Source organism: Tachyglossus aculeatus, chromosome 1 (assembly GCF_015852505.1).
Source record: "Tachyglossus aculeatus isolate mTacAcu1 chromosome 1, mTacAcu1.pri, whole genome shotgun sequence".
Taxonomy (NCBI): Eukaryota; Metazoa; Chordata; class Mammalia; order Monotremata; family Tachyglossidae; genus Tachyglossus; species Tachyglossus aculeatus.
The window spans coordinates 137,012,418-137,033,817 of record NC_052066.1 but is presented as its reverse complement, the minus strand read 5'-3'; the positions used below and the strand labels follow the sequence as shown (position 1 = coordinate 137,033,817).

Below are 21,400 nucleotides of genomic sequence, written 5' to 3'. Positions count from 1 at the left end.
GCTTCATAAAGTGGCAGAGATGCTTTAGGTGTACATCAGTTAGCAATTTAATAGCAGAGCAGGAGAGAAAATACATGATTCAAGGTGAAGCTATATAATAATAACAATGACATTTATTAAGCGCTTACTATGTGCAAAGCACTGTTCTAAGTGCTGGGGAAGTGACAAGGTGATCAGGTTGTCCCACATGGGTCTCACAGTCTTCATCCCCATTTTACAGATGAGGGAACTGAGGCCCAGAGAAGTGAAGTGACTTGCCGAAAGTCACACAGCTGACAATTGGCAGAGCTGGGATTTGAACCCATGACTTCCGACTCCAAAGCCCGGGCTCTTTCCACTGAGCCACGCTGCTTCTCAGCGCTGCTATGTGATGTACAGAAGGCATAGTTGAACCAGTTGTCTTTGTAAGAATCTGCATTTCAAGAATGTACACATCTCACCGCTGAGAGAATAAAGGTCATCTGTAAAGAGACATGTAATGTGATGTGTACTTTTGTGGGAGGGTGTAAGTAGGCACAAACATCCCAAAGAGGATTATTGGTTGGAGGGGGTGACTTTAATATTGTAGACACCGCACTGTGACAGATACTAAATCTAGCACTCTTTTCATTTTAATAAAGGGCAGTATTAGTTCAAATTGTCTTGGATTGCAGTCAGGTAAATGAGAGGTGAGTTGAAAGCCTATAAACAAAGTGTGATGATAAATGGTAGCTTATCAATTTGGGGGTTCTAGTGAGAGACGTGGAATCTTGTGGAATGTAAATAGACCTTGGTATTAAGACTCTATTTTATCACTCTTCCTGTTCCAGGTCTATGGTGAGTGGGTAGTGACTAATTAGGTCTCAAAACTGACTCCATACTGGCTGCTCACCACTTTCCTGCCCCCATTAACTACTATCCCAATCTCAACCAATTCAGATTCCTCCTCGCCTTTAAAATTTTACTAAGTAGAGCCCAGTAGGTCAGAAGGACCTGGGTTCTAATCCCAGCTCCGCCACTTGTCTGCTGTGTGATCTTGAGCAAGTCACTTAACTTTTCTGTGCTTAAAACTGTGAGCCCCATGTGGGATAGGGACTGTGTCCGACCTGATTAACTTGTAATTACCCCAGTCCTTAGAATGTTGCCTGACAGAAAGTGCGTAACAAATACCATCAAGAGTCAGAAATAGTCATAAATGGTAGCGCTTAGAAAAGTGCTTGACATCATCATCATCATCACCAAGTCTTCCCATATTAACCTCTTTCCGTAGTCATACTGGCAATCCTCTACTAGTAACCCCCCAGTTCTTATATAGATTTTTAAAGCAGGGGTAGTGAGAAGATGGGAGTCTGGGCCAAACTCTCTGCCCCATCCTGAACACTGGGGACTTTTCTGGTACTGGACTGAGACTTGGGTAGCCGAAGGAGAAGGGTTATCTTAACAATGCTTAATTGTTAGTTATTTCTGTGTTTATCCTCCTCCCTTAATTGTAAACTCCTTGTGGGCTGGGTGTATCCTCAGCATACACATCAATCATATTTATTGAGCGCTTTCTGTGTGCAGAGCACTGTGCTAAGCGCTTGAGAGAGAATGATATAGCAATTAACAGACACATTCTGTGGCAGGGAACTTGTCTACCAACTCTGTTGTACTGCGCACTCCTAAGCGCATAATGCAATGCTCCATGCACAGTAAGTGCTCAAGAAATACTACTCATTGACTTGTTTTTCATATATATTCCCATCCATCCAGTACAGTGACATTTTGGTAATAATACATGTTTTTTGTTGTCTGCCTCCCCCTTCTAGACTGTGAGCCTGTCGTTGGGTAGGGACCGTCTCTATATGTTGCCGATTTGTACTTCCCAAGCACCTGGTACAGTGCTCTGCACACAGTAAGAGCTCAATAAATACGATTGAATGAATGAATGTAATAATGTTCTTATTTGTCCCTTATAAGGCCTTTCCCCTTTGAAGCCAAAACATCTCTAGATCGTATCTCTTCTATTAGGTATTAGACCAGGGAAGCAGCATGGCTTAGTGGAAAGAGCCCAGGTTTGGGAGTCAGAGGTCATGGGTTCTAATCCCAGCTTTGCCACTTATCAGCTGTGTGATTTGAAGTCACTTAACTTCTCCATGCCTCAGTTATCTCATCTGTACAATGGGGATTAAGACTATGAACCTCATGTGGACAACCTGATTGCCTTGTATCTATCCCAGTGCTTAGAACAGTGCTTGGCACATAGTAAGTGCTTAACAAATACCATCATCATCATCATTATTATTGCTGTTAGACTTTCCCTTCCTTTGTATCTCTCTAAAGCATCTAGTGGGTGTAACTGACCTTCTGGTTTATAAGTGATTCTACTGGGGGAGATGTTTTATATGGATGTAGATGCAATGGAAAATATTGAGTGATTTCACAGACTCTTTTACAGAGTGTGCACTTATTGATCATCCTTTGCACAATTTTCAGATTTGTGGCTTGCAGAGCCTGGTATTATTTCTGATTCTACCTCTTGGTTGGACAATCTTCCTGCAGCCTCTACTTGTAAAGGGCCACGTCATTGCTGATGGCTGTCTGGCAGTCTGATCAGCCTGCCAATATATTGTCTAACAGGTGCCACAACTCTGCTTCATTTTAAATTTTTCTCTGACCTCCTTTGTCTCCGGTAAACCTTCCCATTCAGTTCACCGAATGGCAGTTCATCAGCTGTCTTGCTTCCATCTCTGCTCTTTGCTTGTCCTGTCCAGCCAAATTTTGTTTAGACCAGCTGTACTTTACCTATGAAGCCCTTTATCTCTCCTATCTGCCCTCCCCTCTGGATTGATTATGACTTTGTCTGTCTACCCCTTAAGTACTATGATACTCACCCCTGCCTTACAATCCTTATGCAAATATTCTTATATTGGAGAGCAACATGACCTAGTGGAAAAATCACTAGCCTGGGTGTCAGAGGACCTGGGTTTTAATCTTGGCCTGCTGTGTGACCTTGGACAAGTCACTTAACTTCTCTGTTCCCTCATCTGCAAAATGGGGATTGAATCCTACTCTCACCTACTTAGGCTGTGAGCCCCATGTGGGATAGATACTGTGTCCAACTTGATTATCTTGTATCTACCCTAGCGCCTAGTACAATGCTTGTCTCACAGTAAGTGCTTAACAAATGCCACCATCATTATTGCCATTATTATTTTTATTATACTCTACTATTTCCCCTTTCCCTTGCCTACTTTAATGTCTGTCTTCTTCTGAAGATCGTAAGCTCCTTTTAGGGAGGGATCACGTCTACAAACTCAGTCCTTTCACTAGCACTTAGAACAGTGTTCAGCACCCAGTAAACACTCAACAAATGACATTAATAATAATAATAATAACTGTGGTATTTTGTTAAGTGCTAACTATGTGCCAGGCTCTGTTCTAAGCACTGGAGTAGATACAAGATTATTCAGATTGTCCCACATGGGGCTTGCAGTCTTAATCCCCATTTTCCAGATGAGGGAACTGAGGCCCAGAGAAGTGAAGTGACCTGCTCAAAGTCACCCAACTGACAAGTGGCAGGCCTGGGATTAGAACCCACAACCTCTGACTCCCAAGGCTCTTTCCACTAAGTCACGCTGCCATTGGTTAATTGATTGCAGATAGATTGCATTCCAAGATTTATGCCATGAGCTTGCCTCACCAACTCTGGTTAAATTCGGCTTTTGAACAATGTTCATATTACATCTAATTGAATATTTTGTGGTAGGTCCAGGGAAGGAGCATAGCCTAGTGGAAAGAGCCCAGACCTGGGACTCAGAGGACCTGGGTTCTAATACTGCCTGCAGTGTGACCTTGGGCAAGTCACTCAAATTGAGCCCAGTTTGCTCAACTGTGAAATGAGATTCAATCAATCAATCAATCAATCGTATTTATTGAGCGCTTACTATATGCAGAGCACTGTACTAAGCGCTTGGGAAGTACAAATTGGCATCACATAGAGACAGTCCCTACCCAACAGTGGGCTCACAGTCTAAAATACCCGTTCTCCCTCCTACTTAGACTATGAGCCCCTTGTATGAGAGAGACTGTGTCTGACCTACATATACTGATTTTACCTCAGCATTTAGTATGGTCCTTGGGCACATAGAAAGCACTTAGCAAATGCCGTTATCATTATTATTATTATCGTTATTAAAGATTGGACACTACAACTATTCTCTAGACCTTTAATTTGAAATGGTGGAATGCCACTTGGTACCATTCCCCACTCCCCAAAGGACTTACTGGCCTTCTTGATTCGGTTTTCTTCTCCCTTTTTTCTCCCTGTGGTTGCTGAGTGTGTACTATTAATGAACTACCTGGCTGGCTAGTGCAGATTGGGACATACCTTTGCCTGTATACATAATGATGATGGAGGCTCCTGTGATAAGGATGAGGAATCAGGGTTGTCTAATGGACTGATAGAGAACAGGCCCAGGAGTCAGAGAACCTCTGTCCTAAAATCACCTTCACCACTTGCTGGTGACCTTGGGCAAGACACTTAACTTCTCTGTTCCTCAGAGTCCTCATCTGTAAAATGTGGATTCAATACCTGTTGTCCCTCCTATTTAGACTGAGGGTCCCATGTGGGACAGGGACTGTGTCTGACCTGATTATCTTGTATCTACCCCAGTGCTTGGTATGCAGCAAGCACTTAACGAATACCACCATTATTATTATTATTAGTAGTAGTAGTAGTAGTAGTAGTAATCTCCTAAACCACTAATCTCCTCACTGTACCTCGCTCTCGCCTGTCCCGCCATCGACCCCCGGCCCACGTCATCCCCCGGGCCTGGAATGCCCTCCCTCTGCCCATCCGCCAAGCTAGCTCTCTTCCTCCCTTCAAGGCCCTGCTGAGAGCTCACCTCCTCCAGGAGGCCTTCCCAGACTGAGCCCCTTCTTTCCTCTCCCCCTCGTCCCCCTCTCCATCCCCGTCTTACCTCCTTCCCTTCCCCACAGCACCTGTATATATGTATATATGGTTGTACATATTTATTACTCTGTTTATTTATTTATTTATTTTACTTGTACATTTCTATCCTACTTATCTTATTTTGTTGGTATGTTTGGTTCTGTTCTCTGTCTCCCCCTTTTAGACTGTGAGCCCACTATCGGGTAGGGACTGTCTCTATGTGATGCCAATTTGTACTTCCCAAGCGCTTAGTACAGTGCTCTGCACATAGTAAGCGCTCAATAAATACGATTGATTGATTGATTGATTGATAGTAGTAGTAGTAGTAGTAGTAGTAGTAGTAACAGAAATCTGTGAGCCTGTTGTTGGGTAGGGATTGTCTCTCTTTGTTGCTGAATTGTAGTTTCCAAGCACATAGTACCATGCTCTTCACACAGTAGGCGCTCAATAAATACAATTGAATGAATGAATGATGGTACTGTTAAGTACTTACCATGTGCCAGACACTCTATTAAGGCCTGAGGTAGAGGAGCAGCATGCCCTAGTGGAAAGTGCTCAGGCCTGGACGCAGATATCCTGGGTTCTAATCCCAGATCCTCCAAAAGCCTGCTGTGTGACCTTAGGCAAGTCACTTAACTTGAGAAGCAGCATGGCTCAATGGAAAGAGCTTGGGCTTGGGAGTCAGAGGTTGTGAGTTCTAATCCTGGCTCTGCCACTTATTGGCTGTGTGACCTTGGGCAAGTCACTTAACTTCTCTGTGCCTCAGTTACCTCATCTGGAAAATGTGGATTAAAACTGTGAGCCCCATGTGGAACAACCTGATTACTCTGTATCTACTGCAGTGCTGAGAACAGTGCTTGGCACATAGTAAGTGCTTAACAAATACCATTATTATTATTATTATTGACTTCTCTGTGTCTCAGTTACCCTGAGCCCACTGTTGGGTAGGGACCATCTCTATATGTTGCCAACTTGTACTTCCCAAGCGCTTAGTACAGTGCTCTGCACACAGTAAGCGCTCAATAAATATGATTGATTGATTGATTTATTGATTACCCCTTCTGTATAATGGGGACTGAGTATATGTTCTCCTTTCTACTTGTATCGTGTGCCCTGGGTGGGGCAAGGACTGTATCTGACCTGATTAACTTGTGTCTTCCCCTGTGCTTAATACGGAGCTTGACACATAATAAGTGTTTAACAAATACCACAATTATTATTATACAAGATAATTAGTCCCTCTCCCACCTGAGATTCACAATCTAAATTAGAAGGAGAATGATTTAATCCCCATTTTTTCTGATGAGGTTACAGAGAAATAAAATGACTTGTCCAAGGTCACACAGCTCTAAGTGGAGGAAGAAGGATTAGAACTGAGGTCCTCTGACTCACGCTCTTTCCACTAGGCAATGCTGCTTAGGCACTGTACTAAGCGCCGGAGTAGATATAGATATTCAAGTTGGCCACTGTCCCTTTGCCTCTTCAGGCCCTCAGGCTAAGTAGGAGGGAGAACAGGTATTTGATTCCCATTTTACAGATGAGGAAACTGAGACTCAGAGGAGTTAAGTGACTTGCCTAAGGTTACACGGCAGACAAGTGGTGGTGCTGGGATTAGAACCCAGCTCCTCTGTCTCCCAGGCCTATGCTCCTCCTGCTAGATCACACTGCTTCTGTTCTATTAAGTTGCTAACTCCTTGAAAGCAAGAACACCCAGGTGGTACTCAGTAAATACTATTGAGGATGATGTCGATGACTACTATGAACAGTCAGTCAATCAGTAGTATTTATTAAATGATTACTAAGGTTAAAGCACTGTACTAAGCACTTGGGAGAGTACAATACAGCAGAATTTGCAGACATGCTCCCTGTTCATAATGAGCTTATGGTCTAGAGGGGCAGACATTAATATGAATAAATAAATAATTTATAATATATAATTTAAAGATCTGTGAATAAGTGATGTGGGGTTGGGGTTAGGGCTATGTAGTTAGAGAAACAGCATGACGTAGTGGATAAAACAAGGGCCTGGAAGTGAGAGATTATGGAATCTAATTCTGGTTCTGCCACTTGTCTGCTGGGTGACTCTGGGCAAGTCACTTCACTTCTCTGTGCTTCAGTTCCCTCATCTGTAAAATGGGGATTGAGACCGTGAGTCCCATGTGGGACAGGGACTGTGTCCAACCTGATTTGCTTGGATCCACTCCAGTGCTTAGTACAGTGCCTGTCAGATAGTAAGCACTTAACAAACACCATTATCATTATTATTATTGTTGGGGACAGGAAATCCCTTCTTGAATGATGGCAGTTCACTGCTGAGTGTGTTCCTCAGGGGAAGCCTCTCTCCCAGGTGAATCCTGCCCCGGGCAGGAGACAGGACTTGTAGCACAACTGAGTGGTTTGAGTTGAAACCGAAGAAGGAAAGACAGAGACTCACTGTGGAAACAATAAAAATGTTTGAATTAAGTAATTGTTTCCTCATGGAGGGATGGAAGCTGCAGAATTTGAAGCATTCAAATCCCCAGACTAAGTCACGACAGGGGGTAAGCCAAGAAGCAGTCTTTCACTGGTTCCAGGGACTCTTTGGGCTTTTTCCACTTCTGATTCTTTGACCATTGGCCTTCTTGGGGGAAAAAGACAGATTGTGCCAACACGGTCTGCCATGATTCAAGCCGCCTTCACTCCTTTCAGCACGTTAGTTTGTCATGGCAGCTGTGCATTGGCTTATAGAACAGTACAGAATGTCCTGTTTCAGCTGGATCTGTATATTTTTGAATGCCTGGATGTTTGGCCCATCTGACGCTTTTCAAGAATTTGTATTTATCATGTGCTTGGACTTATTAAATAAAGCACCAAGGTAAGGGCAGAGACCCAGATTTCCAGATTGTTTTGGCATTATGGCTCAGGTAATACATGGAGAAAGGAAGACAAGACTTTGGGTTTTATTCTGGGCCCTTTTGAAGTCCCTGCATCTGGAATGTTTCCTCAGTCAATCAAAGGTATTTACTGAGCACTTACTGTGTGCAGAGCACTATGCTACAGATGTGGGAGAGTACAATACAATAATAATAATAATAATGGCATTAAGTGCTTACTATGTGCAAAGCACTGTTCTAAGCACTGGGGAGGTTACAAGGTGATCAGGTTGTCCAACTTGCGGCTCACACTCTTAATCCCCATTTTACAGATGAGGTAGGTAACTGAGGCTCAGAGAAGTGAAGTGACTTGCCCAAAGGCACACAGCTGACAAGTGGCAGAGTCGGGATTTAAACCCATGACCTCTTACTCCAAAGCCTGTGCTCTTTCCACTGAGCCATGCTGCTTCTATAGCAGAATACTAATACAACAGAATTAGTAGACACGTTCCCTGCCCATAGCGAGCTTCCAGTCTAGAGGAGATTCCACCTGAGAAATAAAAGCTGAATTCCTACCTTAGCTGGGGGGGAGTAATTTTTTTTTTTCATTTGAGGATTTTTACTGCTCATGATATATCTGTTGTGATAGGAAAATTCTGCTGGGCCACTGTAACATGCTGGTGGCTACCGCTCTTTGAGCCTAGGGTGCCCTGGTACTTGAAGCTTTTCATTCATTCATTCATTCAATTGTATTTATTGAACATTTATTCTGTGCAGAGTGCTGTACTATGCATTTCAGAGAACACAGTATAACAATAAGCAGATATAGTCCCTGCCCACAATGAGTTTGCAGTCTAACTTAAAGCCACTTGTACTCTGTTGCTTTCTCTGTTCACCTGTCCGATTGCCACTGCCTTTTTTCCTCCACACTCCCCACCCTGACCCATTGTGCCACTCTAGGATGGTAGCCCAGGCTCGTGCTGACTGACTTAGAGGGAAGAGGGCCATAAAGAGGCAAGGAAAAGGGACAAGTATGGGAAACTCACAAGAGGAAGAAGAAGAGAGAGACTGGGGGGGGGTCAGAGGAGAGGAGAGCAGGAGATATGGAGAGAATTAGAAAAAGAGGGTGAATGAGAAACAGTGAATGAGGGGGCGTCTCCATGTGGGACTGATTGTATTGTAATGATTGTATTGCTCTGATTATATTGTACTCTAGTACGGTGTTTGGCAAAGAGTATGTGTTTAAAACATACCACAGTTATCAGTATTATTACTATTACTGCAGGAATAAGCTTTCTTTGTGTAGAGCAACTTTTATGCCATAGGGGCCATTAACCTCATAAAATGCAAGCCTGTTTATCTCCAGGATTGTCACCAAAAGCAGTGTGGTCTAATGGAAAGATCACAGGCCTCAGAGGAAATAGTTTCTTATCCCATCTCCATCACTTGCCTGCTTCCTAACCTTTCATAAGTCACTTAACTGTTCTGAGCTTCAGTTTCTGTATCTGTAAAATGGGGGTAAAATATCTGTTTTCTCTATATTTAGACTGTCTGCCCTTGTGGGACAGAGACTGTATCCAACCTGATTAAGTTGCATCTACCTAGCACTTGACACAGTAGTGGATACCCATCCCCATTTTACAGCTAAGAAAACTGAGGCCCAGGAAGGTTGAGGCTTGCCCAATATTGCATAGCAAACCACTGGCCAAGCTGGTACCAGAACCCAAGTTTCCTAATTCCCTGTCGCAGGCTCGCCATGCTGGCTCCCTACTTAATAATTAGCACAGTAGTATGGACTAAACAAATACTATTATTATGATTATTGCTAACATCATCTTCATTATTATTATTACCACCAATACTATCATCATCCTGACCCGGGGAATTTTTGAGTGTGGACAGGGGCCAGGGAGTAATTTAAGTAGCATAAGTCCCTTTGTCTCCATCCGCCTGCTGCCCTGACTGGCTCTCTGCTTCCTCTGAACTCCAGTTAATTAAAAAGTTGCCCAGAGTAACCATTCCAGCCACTGGCCTATTGATCTTATACCCATTAACCTAGTTAGCAGGCTCCCACAAGGTTCGCCACCTTGGCAGAATAACCTGAGCCGGGCTATATGACGCTTGACTCAGTGTCTCTGAGTCAGAATGACATTGCTAGCCACTCATTGTGTCTCATATAAGCTCCAGTGAGTTTTGTTTCCTATCAAAGCTGTCGGCCTTGTTGTAGTGAAGGGCCCTGTGTTATCCTTAAAAAAATCACTCCAAGAGTTTGCATATCTTCTGGGTGAAGACTAAAAAGAGCTATTTTCTTACCTACGTATGGCTTCCTTCTTTGCGATGGGGATTCTGAAGACCTTTGAGTGACTTTTTTTTAAAAGGTATTTGTTCAGCCCTTACTATGTAACGGGCACTAGGTACTAGGTAGAGACAAGCTAAATAGCTTGGACACAGTCCATGTTCCTCATGTTGCTCACAGTATTAATCCCCATTTTACAGATGAGGTAACTGAGGCATAGAGAAATGAAGCGACTTGCCCAGGTTCTTCTCACTCCCAGGCCCTTACTGTATCCACTAGGCCATTCCTCTTCCCTTCGGGTTAGTCTTCTAATTAAAGTTGAAAGTTTAGGTGGTTGCTCAAATCCAAATCATGTGTCACTCCATTCTGGGAAATGAGGGATTAGTTGGGGTGGGGGGGGGGCGGTACTTGCAGACAGAGTTGTGGAGTTTTATTTTTTTTCTGATTAGGCCACAGCTTGAAAGAGTTCCTTGGAAAACTGATGCATCATGTACAGTGAAAACATGCAGGCACAGGATGGGAGAGTTATGATGGAGTGGCCAGCAAACTGAATCGCTCACACTCTAAGAGCTTGTTGCTACCATTCCCCTCATCGGTGTACAGTAAAACTGGAAAAAACAGCAGCTCTTTTCAGCCTCTGCTTGTTATGGGCAGGGAACCTTTCTGCTAATTCTGTTGTATCGTATTCTCCCAAGTGCTTAGTACAGTGCTCTGCTCATAGTAAGCCCTCAATTAACACGATGGATTGATTGACCGATTATTCTTACTCCCTTCCAGGAGGTACTTGGCTGAGTGGATAGAGCATGAGTCTTGAAGTCAGAAGGTCCTAGGTTCTAATCCTGGCTCTGCCACATGTCTGCTGTGTGACCTTGGGAAGTCACTTAACTTCTCTGGGCCTCAGTTCCATCATCTGTAAAAAGGGGATTAAGACTGTGAGCCCCCTGTGGGGCAGGGACTGTGTCCAACCTGATTAACTTGTATCTACCTCAGTGCTTAGAATAGTGCTTGGCACCTAGTAAGCACTTAACGGATATCATAATCATTATTATGCAGGTCCAGGCACTGAGTATGTATTGTCCGGCCTCTGTGTTTTTATCTCCTTGCTCATTTATGTGTTCCCTGCCCCTGCCCTTCCTCCAGATAGCCCCACCATTATGAATCTTCCATGTCCTGTCATTGGTTGCTAGTTCAGCAATCCACTCCTGAGCCAATCAGTGGTTGCTGCCATCAGTGCTCAAGCACTTAGTACAATGCTTTGCACACAGTCAGCACTCCCAGACTGAGCCCCCCCTTTTTTCTCCCCTCCTCCTTCTCCCTTGCCCATCGCCCCCCCACCCCTTCCCCTCCCCATGGCACTTGTATATATTTCCACATATTTATTACTCTATTTTATTTGTACATACTTACTATATTTATTTTATTAATGATGTGTATATAGCTATAATTCTATTTATTCTGATGGTATTGACACCTGTCTACTTGTTTTGTTATGTTGTCTGTCTCCCCCTTCTAGACTGTGAGCCCATTGTTGTGTAGGGACCATCCCTATATGTTACCGATTCGTACTTCCCAAGTGCTTAGTACAGTGCTCTGCACACAGTAAGCACTCAGTAAATAGGATTGAATGAATGAATGTGTAAATATGATTGAATGAATCTGCTGCTCCTCATGAGGCCACCACCATGTTGGTTTCACTGTCACCGGGGCTTCATGCTGGGCAGAAGTGAGTTGTTGGGGTCAGATCTCTGTTTGACTCTTCTCTATAGGGAGTTGGAGCCCAGGACCTGTTTCTGTAGGCCTGGGCTCTGGGAACCAGGAGGGGAAGGGGGTGTCCCGGGAGGGTTGAGTCACGCTTCACCCATTGCTCAATGCCAAGGGCCTGGGGAGAAGGAGATGAAAGGGAGGTGAAGTCTGATCTTTGAGGAGACTGGAGAGAGAGTGTCAGCCTAAGCTTTCCAGGGGACTCCCACCTTCGCCTCTATCCCAAACCTGAGGAAGCCAGAGCCCCAAGCATCCCCATTTCCCACCACTGTAGAGGTCACCTACCTGTGTCCCAGGGGAGCTGGACCTTTCAGCCACTGCAGGAGCCATCTGCTTGTATCCCAGGGAAGCTGGACTTTCCAGCCATGACTGGGGTCAACTGCCTGTATCCCAGGGGATCTGGAACCTCTGGGACACCTCAGGGGTTTCCCGCCTTTATCCCATTGGAGCTGGATTCTCCGGCAGCTGCAGCGATCCCCCCCTCCTGTATCCCAAGGGAGCTGGATCCTCCAGATGCTGCAGGACCACCCCCTTATCCCAGGTGAGCTGAACCCTCTGGCTACTGCAGTGATCACCCCCTCCAGACCCTCACCATTATAGGTGCTCCTTTGTCTTGGACCTTGAGTTCTGCCTAGCAGAATGGTCAGCCCATGTTAACCGAATGTTCATTCCTGCCCTCTGAATTAGCCAGAAACACCAGTTACCTGTCTTTTTCATGGTAAAGTATTTGTTAAGTGCTTACAATAAATCAGACACTGTACTAATCACTGGGTTAGATATGAGATAATCAGGTTGGGCTCAGGACCTGTCCCACAAAGGGGCTCACGGTATAAATTAGAGGGTGGAGGATTAATCCCTATTTTAAGTGAGATAACAGCACAAGGAAATTAAGTGACTTGCCCAAGGTCACATGGCAGACAAGAGGCCTAGTGAAAAGAGCACAGATCTGGAGTCAGAGGAGAGTTCTATTCCCAGTTCTGCCACTCGTCTGCAGCGTGACCTTGGGCAAGTTACAACTTCTCTGTGACTCAGTTACCTCATCTGTTAAGTGGGGATTAAGACTATGAGCCATGTGGGACATGGACTATTTTCTACCTGATTAGTTTGAATCTTCCCTAGCACTTAGTCCAGTGCTGGGCATATAGTAAATAATAAATACCATCAAGACAACAACACTGCTTCCATTCTATTAGGTTTCTAACTCCTTAAGGGCAGAGACACCCAGTAAGTAGGTACTCAACAAACTCCACTGGGGGTGATGATAAATTGACAGTCTTTATGTGAAACAGTGAGGCCTAGTGGATAGAGACCAGGCCTAGGAGAAAGAGGACTGGCTTGTAGTCCTGGCTCTGCCACTTGTCTGCTGTGTGACCTTGGGCAATTTGCTTCACTTCTCTGTGCCTCAGGTACCTCATCTGTAAAATGGGGATTAAGACTGTGAGCCCCATGTGGGGCATGAACTGAGTCCAAACTGATTAACTTGTACCTACCCCAGCTCTTAAACCAGTGCCTGGCACAGAGTAAGCGCTTAACAAATACCTTCAAAAAAACCCCCAAACCCTGTCTTCCTGGAGCCTGAAATTTGTAATATTTTTATGATCAATCCAGAGAACATGAAAATAAGAGATAATCCAAGTAAAAACGTACTTCTTTGTAGCAGGACAGATTGGAAAATAAAAATCAGATTATACCTAATTGAACAGAGGATTCTAGTACTGCCAAGGAGGGTGGGTAAGAAGTTGACTTGGGGTCCAATGTGATCTTTAGACTATGGGAACCTTTCCAATTGCCTGATTTCCAAAACCCATTTTATAGACTGGAAGTGAATTAGGAATTCAGCTGGAACTCATGATATTTCTAGCCACACCGCCCCCCCCCCCCCCCCCCCCCCCCCCCGCCACGGTTGTGCTTCCAACACCAAAAATGTAAATTCTTTTCCTAATATTGACCTTTTATAGCAGTAATCAGAGCTCCTTTCAGTGGTTGTCATGACATTTTAGGTTTTTTGGCCCACGGTTTACATCTTATCTCTTGTCACTGCAGTAGCTCTAGATGATATTATAAGGCAACAGAGTTTGAGAATTCCAGTGAAATGTCCGGGAATCAGAAATATGGCAGAGTCTGCCAGAGTCTTGTCTTGTAGCTTCCAGTTAGTTTTATCTTGCCCTGCATACTAAAAGTATGTAACTATACTTATAATCAGCATACCACAAGTGTCTATAGTCTGCCCTGGAGATCAGCTGTTATTTTTCTGCTTTATTTATGTTCTGAAAAAGTTTTACAAATACACTGGTGCCGTAGAGCATAGAACACTGCGTGATTTTTTTTTAGAATGGCTTGCATCTGAAACAGAAAGGGCCATTCGTGGTCAAATTCACTCACTTCCAGATTGTGTGCTTCTGCTATGCGTTTTGGACAAAATATTTAGGTTGGGGAATTACAGTGTTCTTCAGGGATTGTACGTGGATCTGGGTAAAATGCAATTGTGGGGTCAAAAGAACCGATTAGGGGCATGCTGGCAACATCAGTCAAGGCACTTTTAATCCTGCATTATATATTAACTTTGTGTACTGCAGTGTGTAGTTTATCACTTTGTGTGCTATGACTCACCAAAAGCACTTAGTTACAAAAGGAGCATGATCTGCCTCAAGATTAGCAGGTATTCAGCTGAAGTCAGAAACTCCTTTAGCTTGAAATTTTCACTTTGAAAAGTGTTGGAACAGGATGGGAGGATTTTTATTGTATTTGCCATTTGTAAATGGTTAGAAATAGTGACTTTCAAACTTCAAACTAATTCAGACTACAGTGGTTTTCTCCAAGGCAGGAAGGGAGACCTTGATTAATCAGAGTTCTCTTCTGGGGTCATTCAGATGAACAAGTCCATCAAGCCACTTGAAGCAGCCATGAAGGAAAATATTATGATTTGAACCTGCCAGCCCATGAAGAGATTGCCCGTTGTCTACCCTTTATATTGCATCTGCACCAAATGCAAAACACTGTGTGAAGGGAAAAAATATTTTCTAATAGGGTTCCAGAGTAGCATCTTAATTGCAATGCACTATGATGAGGAACGAATAAGGAAAGATTTCTGCCTCCTTCTAAAAGCTCAATTATTTTTGACCTTCCCTGTCTACAACCTTCATGTTTAGAGCAATTGTTGGACATATTTATACAAAATGCAAACTTGGCCTTGATTCAGGTCCAAAATAGAAGCAATGGATCCCTTTGCTCCTGAAACAGTATGCCCGCAAACATAGCTATAGTTATTTATTTGTTCAATCATATTTATTGAGCGCTTACCGTGTGCAAAACACTGTACTAAGCGTTTGGGAGAGTACAATACAACAACAAATAGACACATTGCCTGCCCACAATGAGCTCAAAGTCTGCTTGCCAAATCCAATGGCTCCTACTCTATCCTAATCCTCCTCGACCTCTCAGCTGCCTTCAACACTGTGGACCACCCCCTTCTCCTCAACACGCTATCCAACCTTGGCTTCACAGACTCTGTCCTCTCCTGGTTCTCCTCTTATCTCTCCGGCCGTTCATTCTCTGTCTCTTTTGTGGGCTCCTCCTCCCCGTCCCATCCCCTTACTGTAGGGGTTCCTCAAGGGTCAGTTCTTGGTCCCATTCTGTTCTCTATCTACACTCACTCCCTTGGTGAACTCATTCACTCCCACAGCTTCAGCTATCATCTCTATGCTGATGACACTCAAATCTACATCTCTGCCCCTGCTTTCTCTCCCTCCCTTCAGTCTCGTGTCTCCTCCTGCCTTCAAGACATCGCCATCTGGATGTCTGCCCACCATCTAAAACTCAATATGTCTGAGACTGAACTCCTATCTTCCCTCCCAAACCCTGCCCTTTCCCTGACTTTCCCATCACTGTTGACAGAACTACCATTCTTCCCGTCTCACAAGCCCGCAACCTTGGTGTCATCCTCGACTCTGCTCTCTCGTTCACCCCTCACATCCAATCCGTCACCAAAACCTGCCAGTCTCACCTCCGCAACATCACCAAGATCCGCCCTTTCCTCTCCATCCAAACCGCTACCCTGCTGGTTCAATCTCTCATCCTATCCCGACTGGATTACTGCATCAGCCTCCTCTCTGATCTCCCATCCTCCTGTCTCTCCCCACTTCAATCTATACTGCACGCTGCTGCCCAGATCATCTTTGTCCAGAAATGCTCTGGGCATGTTACTCCCCTCCTCAAAAATCTCCAGTGGCTACCAATCAACCTGCGCATCAGGCAAAAACTCCTCACTCTCAGCTTCAGGGCTCTCCATCACCTCACCCCCTCCTACCTCACCTCCCTTCTCACCTTCTACAGCCCAGCCTGCACCCTCCACTCCTCTGGCACTAACCTCCTCACTGTGCCTCATTCTCGCCTGTCCCACCGTTGACCCCCAGCCCATGTCCTCCCCCTGGCCTGGAATGCCCTCCCTTCGCACATCCACCAAGCTAGCTCTCTTCCTCCCTTCAAAGCCATACTGAGAGCTCACCTCCTCCAGGAGGCCTTCCCAGACTGAGCCCCCTCCTTCCTCTCCCCCTCTTCCTCCTCCCTATCCTCCCAGCCCTACCTCCTTCCCCTCCCCACAGCACTTGTATATTTGTTTGTACAGATTTATTACTCTATTTTACTTGTACATATTTATTATTCTATTTATTTTATTTTGTTAATATGTTTTGTTTTGGTCTCTGTCTCCCCCTTCTAGACTGTGAGCCCGCTGTTGGGTAAGGACCATCTCTATATGTTGCCAACTTGTACTTCCCAAGTGCTTAGTACAGTGCTCTCCACACAGTAAGCGCTCAATAAATACGATTGAATGAATGATTGAATGAATAGAGAGGGAGACAGACATTAATATAAGTAAATAACAGATTTGTACATCTGTGCTGTGGGGATGGGGGGGGAGGATGAATGAAGGGAGCAAGTCAGGGTGAAGCAGAAGGCAGTGGGAGAAGAGGAGAGGAGGGTTTAGTCAGGGAAGGCCTCTTGGAGGAGATGTGCTTTCAAAAAGGCTTTGAAATTATGACTGGGGAGGGCTAAAGCTTGATGAGAGTTTTAATGACGGAGAAATAGTTGAAGAGATGAATTCTAATGGTGTCCCTAAAGAAGCAGCATGGCTCAGTGGATAGAGAACAGGCCTGAGAGTCAGAAGGACTTGGTTTTTAATCCTGGCTCCTCCACATGTCTGCTGTGTGGCCTTGGGCAAGTCACTTAGCTTTTCTGGACTTCAGTTACCTCATCTGTAAAATGGGGATTAAGAGTGTGAGCCCCAGAGGGCACAGGGACTATGTCCAATCTGATTAATTTGTATCTACCCCAGTGCTTAGAATAGTGCTTGGCACAGAGTAAGTAGTAATTATAATTAATTATTATCAGAAACCAGACTCCCTAAAAGGGGTCTGAGCCAATTAATGATGTAAAGAGGTTGCTGTTTTGGAAGATCAGAGAGCCCCACTAGGCAACTCTACTGATAGAAAATGAGGAAGAAAATCTGACTTGAATGGTAAAAGGCATTCAACAGTAACTTGGTTGAGTTTGAAATGAAGACATGAGGCACTCGAAATTCCAGTTTCAGCAAAGCCTTACTGGAATCGGAAAATCCCACAAGTGTTCATGAATTTCCTTTCGTGGCAACTGAGATCCACTTGTAACTTGTAACCGAGAAGCCAGTGCAATCAAACCCTCGAAGGAATCATTTGGCTCCCTTTGTCTCTCATAGTTACTTTGTTGTTGCTCTATTTATAAGAACTTATTGAGTGCCAAGCCCTGTGCGAAGGTCTGGGGTAAATACAAGATAACCAGTCCCCACCTGACAGGAGTTCACTATCAAAATGAAAGAAGACAGACACCTAGGGCAATAAGAAAGAATTTTGAACTGTGATAAGTTATAAATTCAACATTCTACATTGCCAAGTTTAGTAGAAAGGGCTGAAACAGTACTAGGAGTTGGGAAGGTGGGGGAGGGCAGACCCCTGGTTTCTCCCCAGTGGTCCGTGGATGCTAATGGCTGCAACCTCTTCAACATCATAAAGGTTACTGCAGGCTTGGCCATGGCAATGTTGTGGAGCTGGGCAGGAGCAGGGGCATGGATCTGAATTCTTGGCAGGACCCTGCCAACCCCAGAATTCCAATGGCATGGGAAACTCCCGGACACATGAATCCTCAGCATTTATTGAACACTTACTCTGAGCAGAGCACATTTTAATGCCCCACGGTGCATAAACTTCCAACGGATTTTATCTTATGGGTCCCTTGGGTCCCCTGACATAGAGCCCTCCTATATTTTGTTAAAAAAAATCAGCGCAAATCTCCACAGTTCTTTTTAAACATTGTGTCTACTATTGAGGAGCAGCACAGCCTAGTGGAAAGAGCATGGGCCTGAGAACCAAAGGACTTGGGTTCCAATCCTGGCTCTGCTACATGCCTGCTGTGTGACTCTGGGCCTCTGGGCCTCAGTTTTCTCAACTGTAAAATAGGGGTTCAATACCTCCTCTCCCTCTTACTTAGACTGTGAGCTCTATGTAGGACAAGGGCTGTGTCTGACCTGATTAACCTTAGTGCTTAGAACAGTGCATGACACACAGTAAGCACTCAACAAATACCAAAATTGTCTTTATTTTCTTTGAATACATTTTATTGCCCATTATTGACCTCTTTTTTTATTTGTCATCTCTTTCATTGTTTTCTTTCCTATCTTCCTTTTTCTCTTCTTTCTCTTCAGTTGCCATTCTTCCTAGAGGAAGTGAAGCAGATCCTAGCTCTCTTTTATCTCTTTAGTTTTTCTTTTTTTTTTTTTTTTACTTTCTATCTTTCTGTTTGAAGGTGTGGTTAAGCTTTTTTGGTTTCAAGGAGAGAGGGTTGGGGTTCAGAAGAAAGTTCACTTTGAGGTCGGCAAGATATCTGAAACCCGGGAACCTTTTTTAAGCAGGAGCCCCACAGATGAAGACTGCAGAATGTATCCATTGTTTAAAAATGTCCAATAATTCTCCATAATGGCCTAAGAGCAGGAAGGGAGAAAGGGGCCAATTTTCAAAAAGAGTTTTGTATATTATAATCTGGCCAGAAAAGGGAAATTGCGTTACAGAAAGCCCAATGATATCCTTTCATGATCTCCACTGGACTACTTCACTGATATTACAGCACCCAGCCAGGCCAGAATACAATGTCTTAGTATTGTTCTTGGGCCTTATTGATTCAGCGCTGACCAGAAGAAGAAGTGGTATTTCTTAATGAAATCAAAAGGCAGAACTGGCAGGGAAGGCCACTTCCAAAAGACACAAATGAATCAAATCAGTATAATAGATTGGAATCATCATGAACCCTTTCTTTCAGAGTTCAATCTCTGTTTTTCTTATAATTTTCACACACCTGGCAAATAACCCGTACCGCACTTAATAGAGAAAATCATCCACTTTCCTGTACTCATCTTATTAGCCAGAGGTTCTCCATGAATCAACTTTGCCCCTGCTGTTTGGAAAAAAAATTCCCTTGGGAGGACCTTCACCAGGTAAAGTGATCAGGTGGCTTACTAAATCTGGACTTGCAAAACAGCAGTGGTCATGATAAAAGGAATATGGGCCGGTGGAGGTATGGAGAAATCAATTGACTCCGTTTGTTTTCTTCCTTTCAGTTATCTGTCATCTTCCCTGCATGAATGGAGGCCAGTGCAGCTCCAGAGATAAGTGCCAGTGTCCCCCGAACTATACCGGGAAGCTCTGCCAGATTCCGGTCCATGGGGCCAGCGTTCCGAAGCTGTACCAGCAGTCTCAACAGGCCGGCAATGGCCTGGGGACTCGTGTTGTCCACTCGACGCATACCTTGCCGTTGACTATGTCGGGCCAGCAAGGGGTCAAAGGTATTTCTCTTTCACTTTCACCCTCAGTGCTCTTCCTTTTTTATTTAACAGCGCATTTCAGATAGTGACTCTGAAATTTGCTTCCTCCACTTGCTCGGAGCCGATTTGTTGTGCACCCGAAATGTGAAGTTTCGTAGTGCGGTGGTAAGAGTTTCCCTGCGTTTTTGAGGCGTGCTGGTTCACGGGGGTGGCTTGGGAGAACGTGGAGGCTGGAGCAGTGAAGGGCACCTCAGGGTGTCTTGACCCATAGGCGTTGGAACAGGGTGAGCCCATTGGTCAGTGAGCTGCCATTTTCCCAACCTTTGATTTCCTGTAGTGGTTTTGGGGAAGGACTACCCTGTTGTTCCAAGCTGCTGCATTCCAGCTCCACTGCGGTTGGCTGTGGACCCACCTATGGGGAAGCAGCATGGTGTAATGGATAGAGCACGGCCCTGGGAGCCAGAAGGTCGTGGGTTCTAATTCTGCCTCCACCACTTGCCTACCCTGTGGCCTTGGGCAAGTCACTTCACTTCTCTGTGCCTCAGTTCCCTCATCTGTAAAATGGGATTAAGACCGAGTCCCATGTGGGGCAAGGACTATGTCCAACCTGATTTGCTTGTATAATAATAATAATAATAATGACATTTATTAAGCACTTACTATGTGCGAAGCACTGTTCTAAGTGCTGGGGAGGTTACACGGTGATCAGGTTGTCCCACGGGGGGCTCACAGTCTAAATCCTCATTTTACAGATGAGGTAACTAAGGCCCAGAGAAATTAAGTGACTTACCCAAAGTCACACAGCTGAGAATTGGCAGAGCCGGGGTTTGAACCCATGACCTCTGACTCCAAAGCCCATGCTCTTTCCATTGAGTCATGCTGCTTCTCTAATGTGAAGCATTATTGTATCCACTCCAGCCTTTAGTATCTTGCACACAGTAATTGCTTAGCAAATACCATTATTATTATTGCTACCTATGGTTCTTAGTAGATACACATGGGTCCAGTAGCCTTGAAGGCGACCAAAGGAAGGAAATTGTAGTGGCCTCTACCAAGGTATAGGGGAGATGGACTCTCTCCTTAACTTTTTGCGAGGGCCTATTGGTCTCTGACAGGACTCCTCTTGATCTCACCCCCACTTTCTTTGGTCTTCCTTTGCACACTCTCCCTCTTGCTTCCACACCCTCCACCCACCCCTGGGATCAGGCATTTATAATGATGATAATAATGACAAATAATAATGATAATAGTGGCATTTTGTAAAGTGCTTACTGTGTGTCAAGCCCTGCTCTAAATGCTGGGGTAGGTACAACATAGGTCAGACACAGTCCCCGCCTTCACAGGTCTCACAGTCTAAGCAGATGGGAGAAAGAAGTACCGAATCCTCATTTTACAGTTGAGAAAACTGAGGTACAGAGAAGTTAAATGACTTGCCCAAGGGCACACAGACGAGTGGTGGATCCAGGATTAGAACCTAGGTCCTCCGACTCCCAGGCCCGTTTTGTGTGAAGGCTGTGACTGCCTTTGGTCTCTGCCAGAAGGTTCCTTTTCCAGAATTGTAGCCAGATTCCACTGGGAAGAAAAGATGTGATTCACATTGTCCCTAAGGATTTTCCTTGGGAAATATAGGTGAAAAGGGCCAGAAAGTAAAAAATTTGCTAGTGCCAGGAGAGAGAAGGAAGGACTCGTAGCATTTTCAGTATGGAAAGGGCAAATTCACTTTATCTTTCTTC

At 44.6% G+C, this 21,400-nt stretch overlaps 1 protein-coding gene across 8 annotated transcripts in view; it reads left to right on the top strand.

Moving 5' to 3' along the window:
- The window catches only part of LTBP1 (latent transforming growth factor beta binding protein 1), a 438,291-nt gene that overhangs the window by 191,555 nt on the left and 225,336 nt on the right, over positions 1-21,400 (top strand). For all 8 annotated transcript variants that reach the window (XM_038760501.1, XM_038760417.1, XM_038760246.1 and 5 more), the window contains one exon: positions 19,464-19,688. In XM_038760501.1, the coding sequence (XP_038616429.1) occupies positions 19,464-19,688 (225 nt within the window). The remainder of the gene's footprint in view (positions 1-19,463; positions 19,689-21,400) is intronic.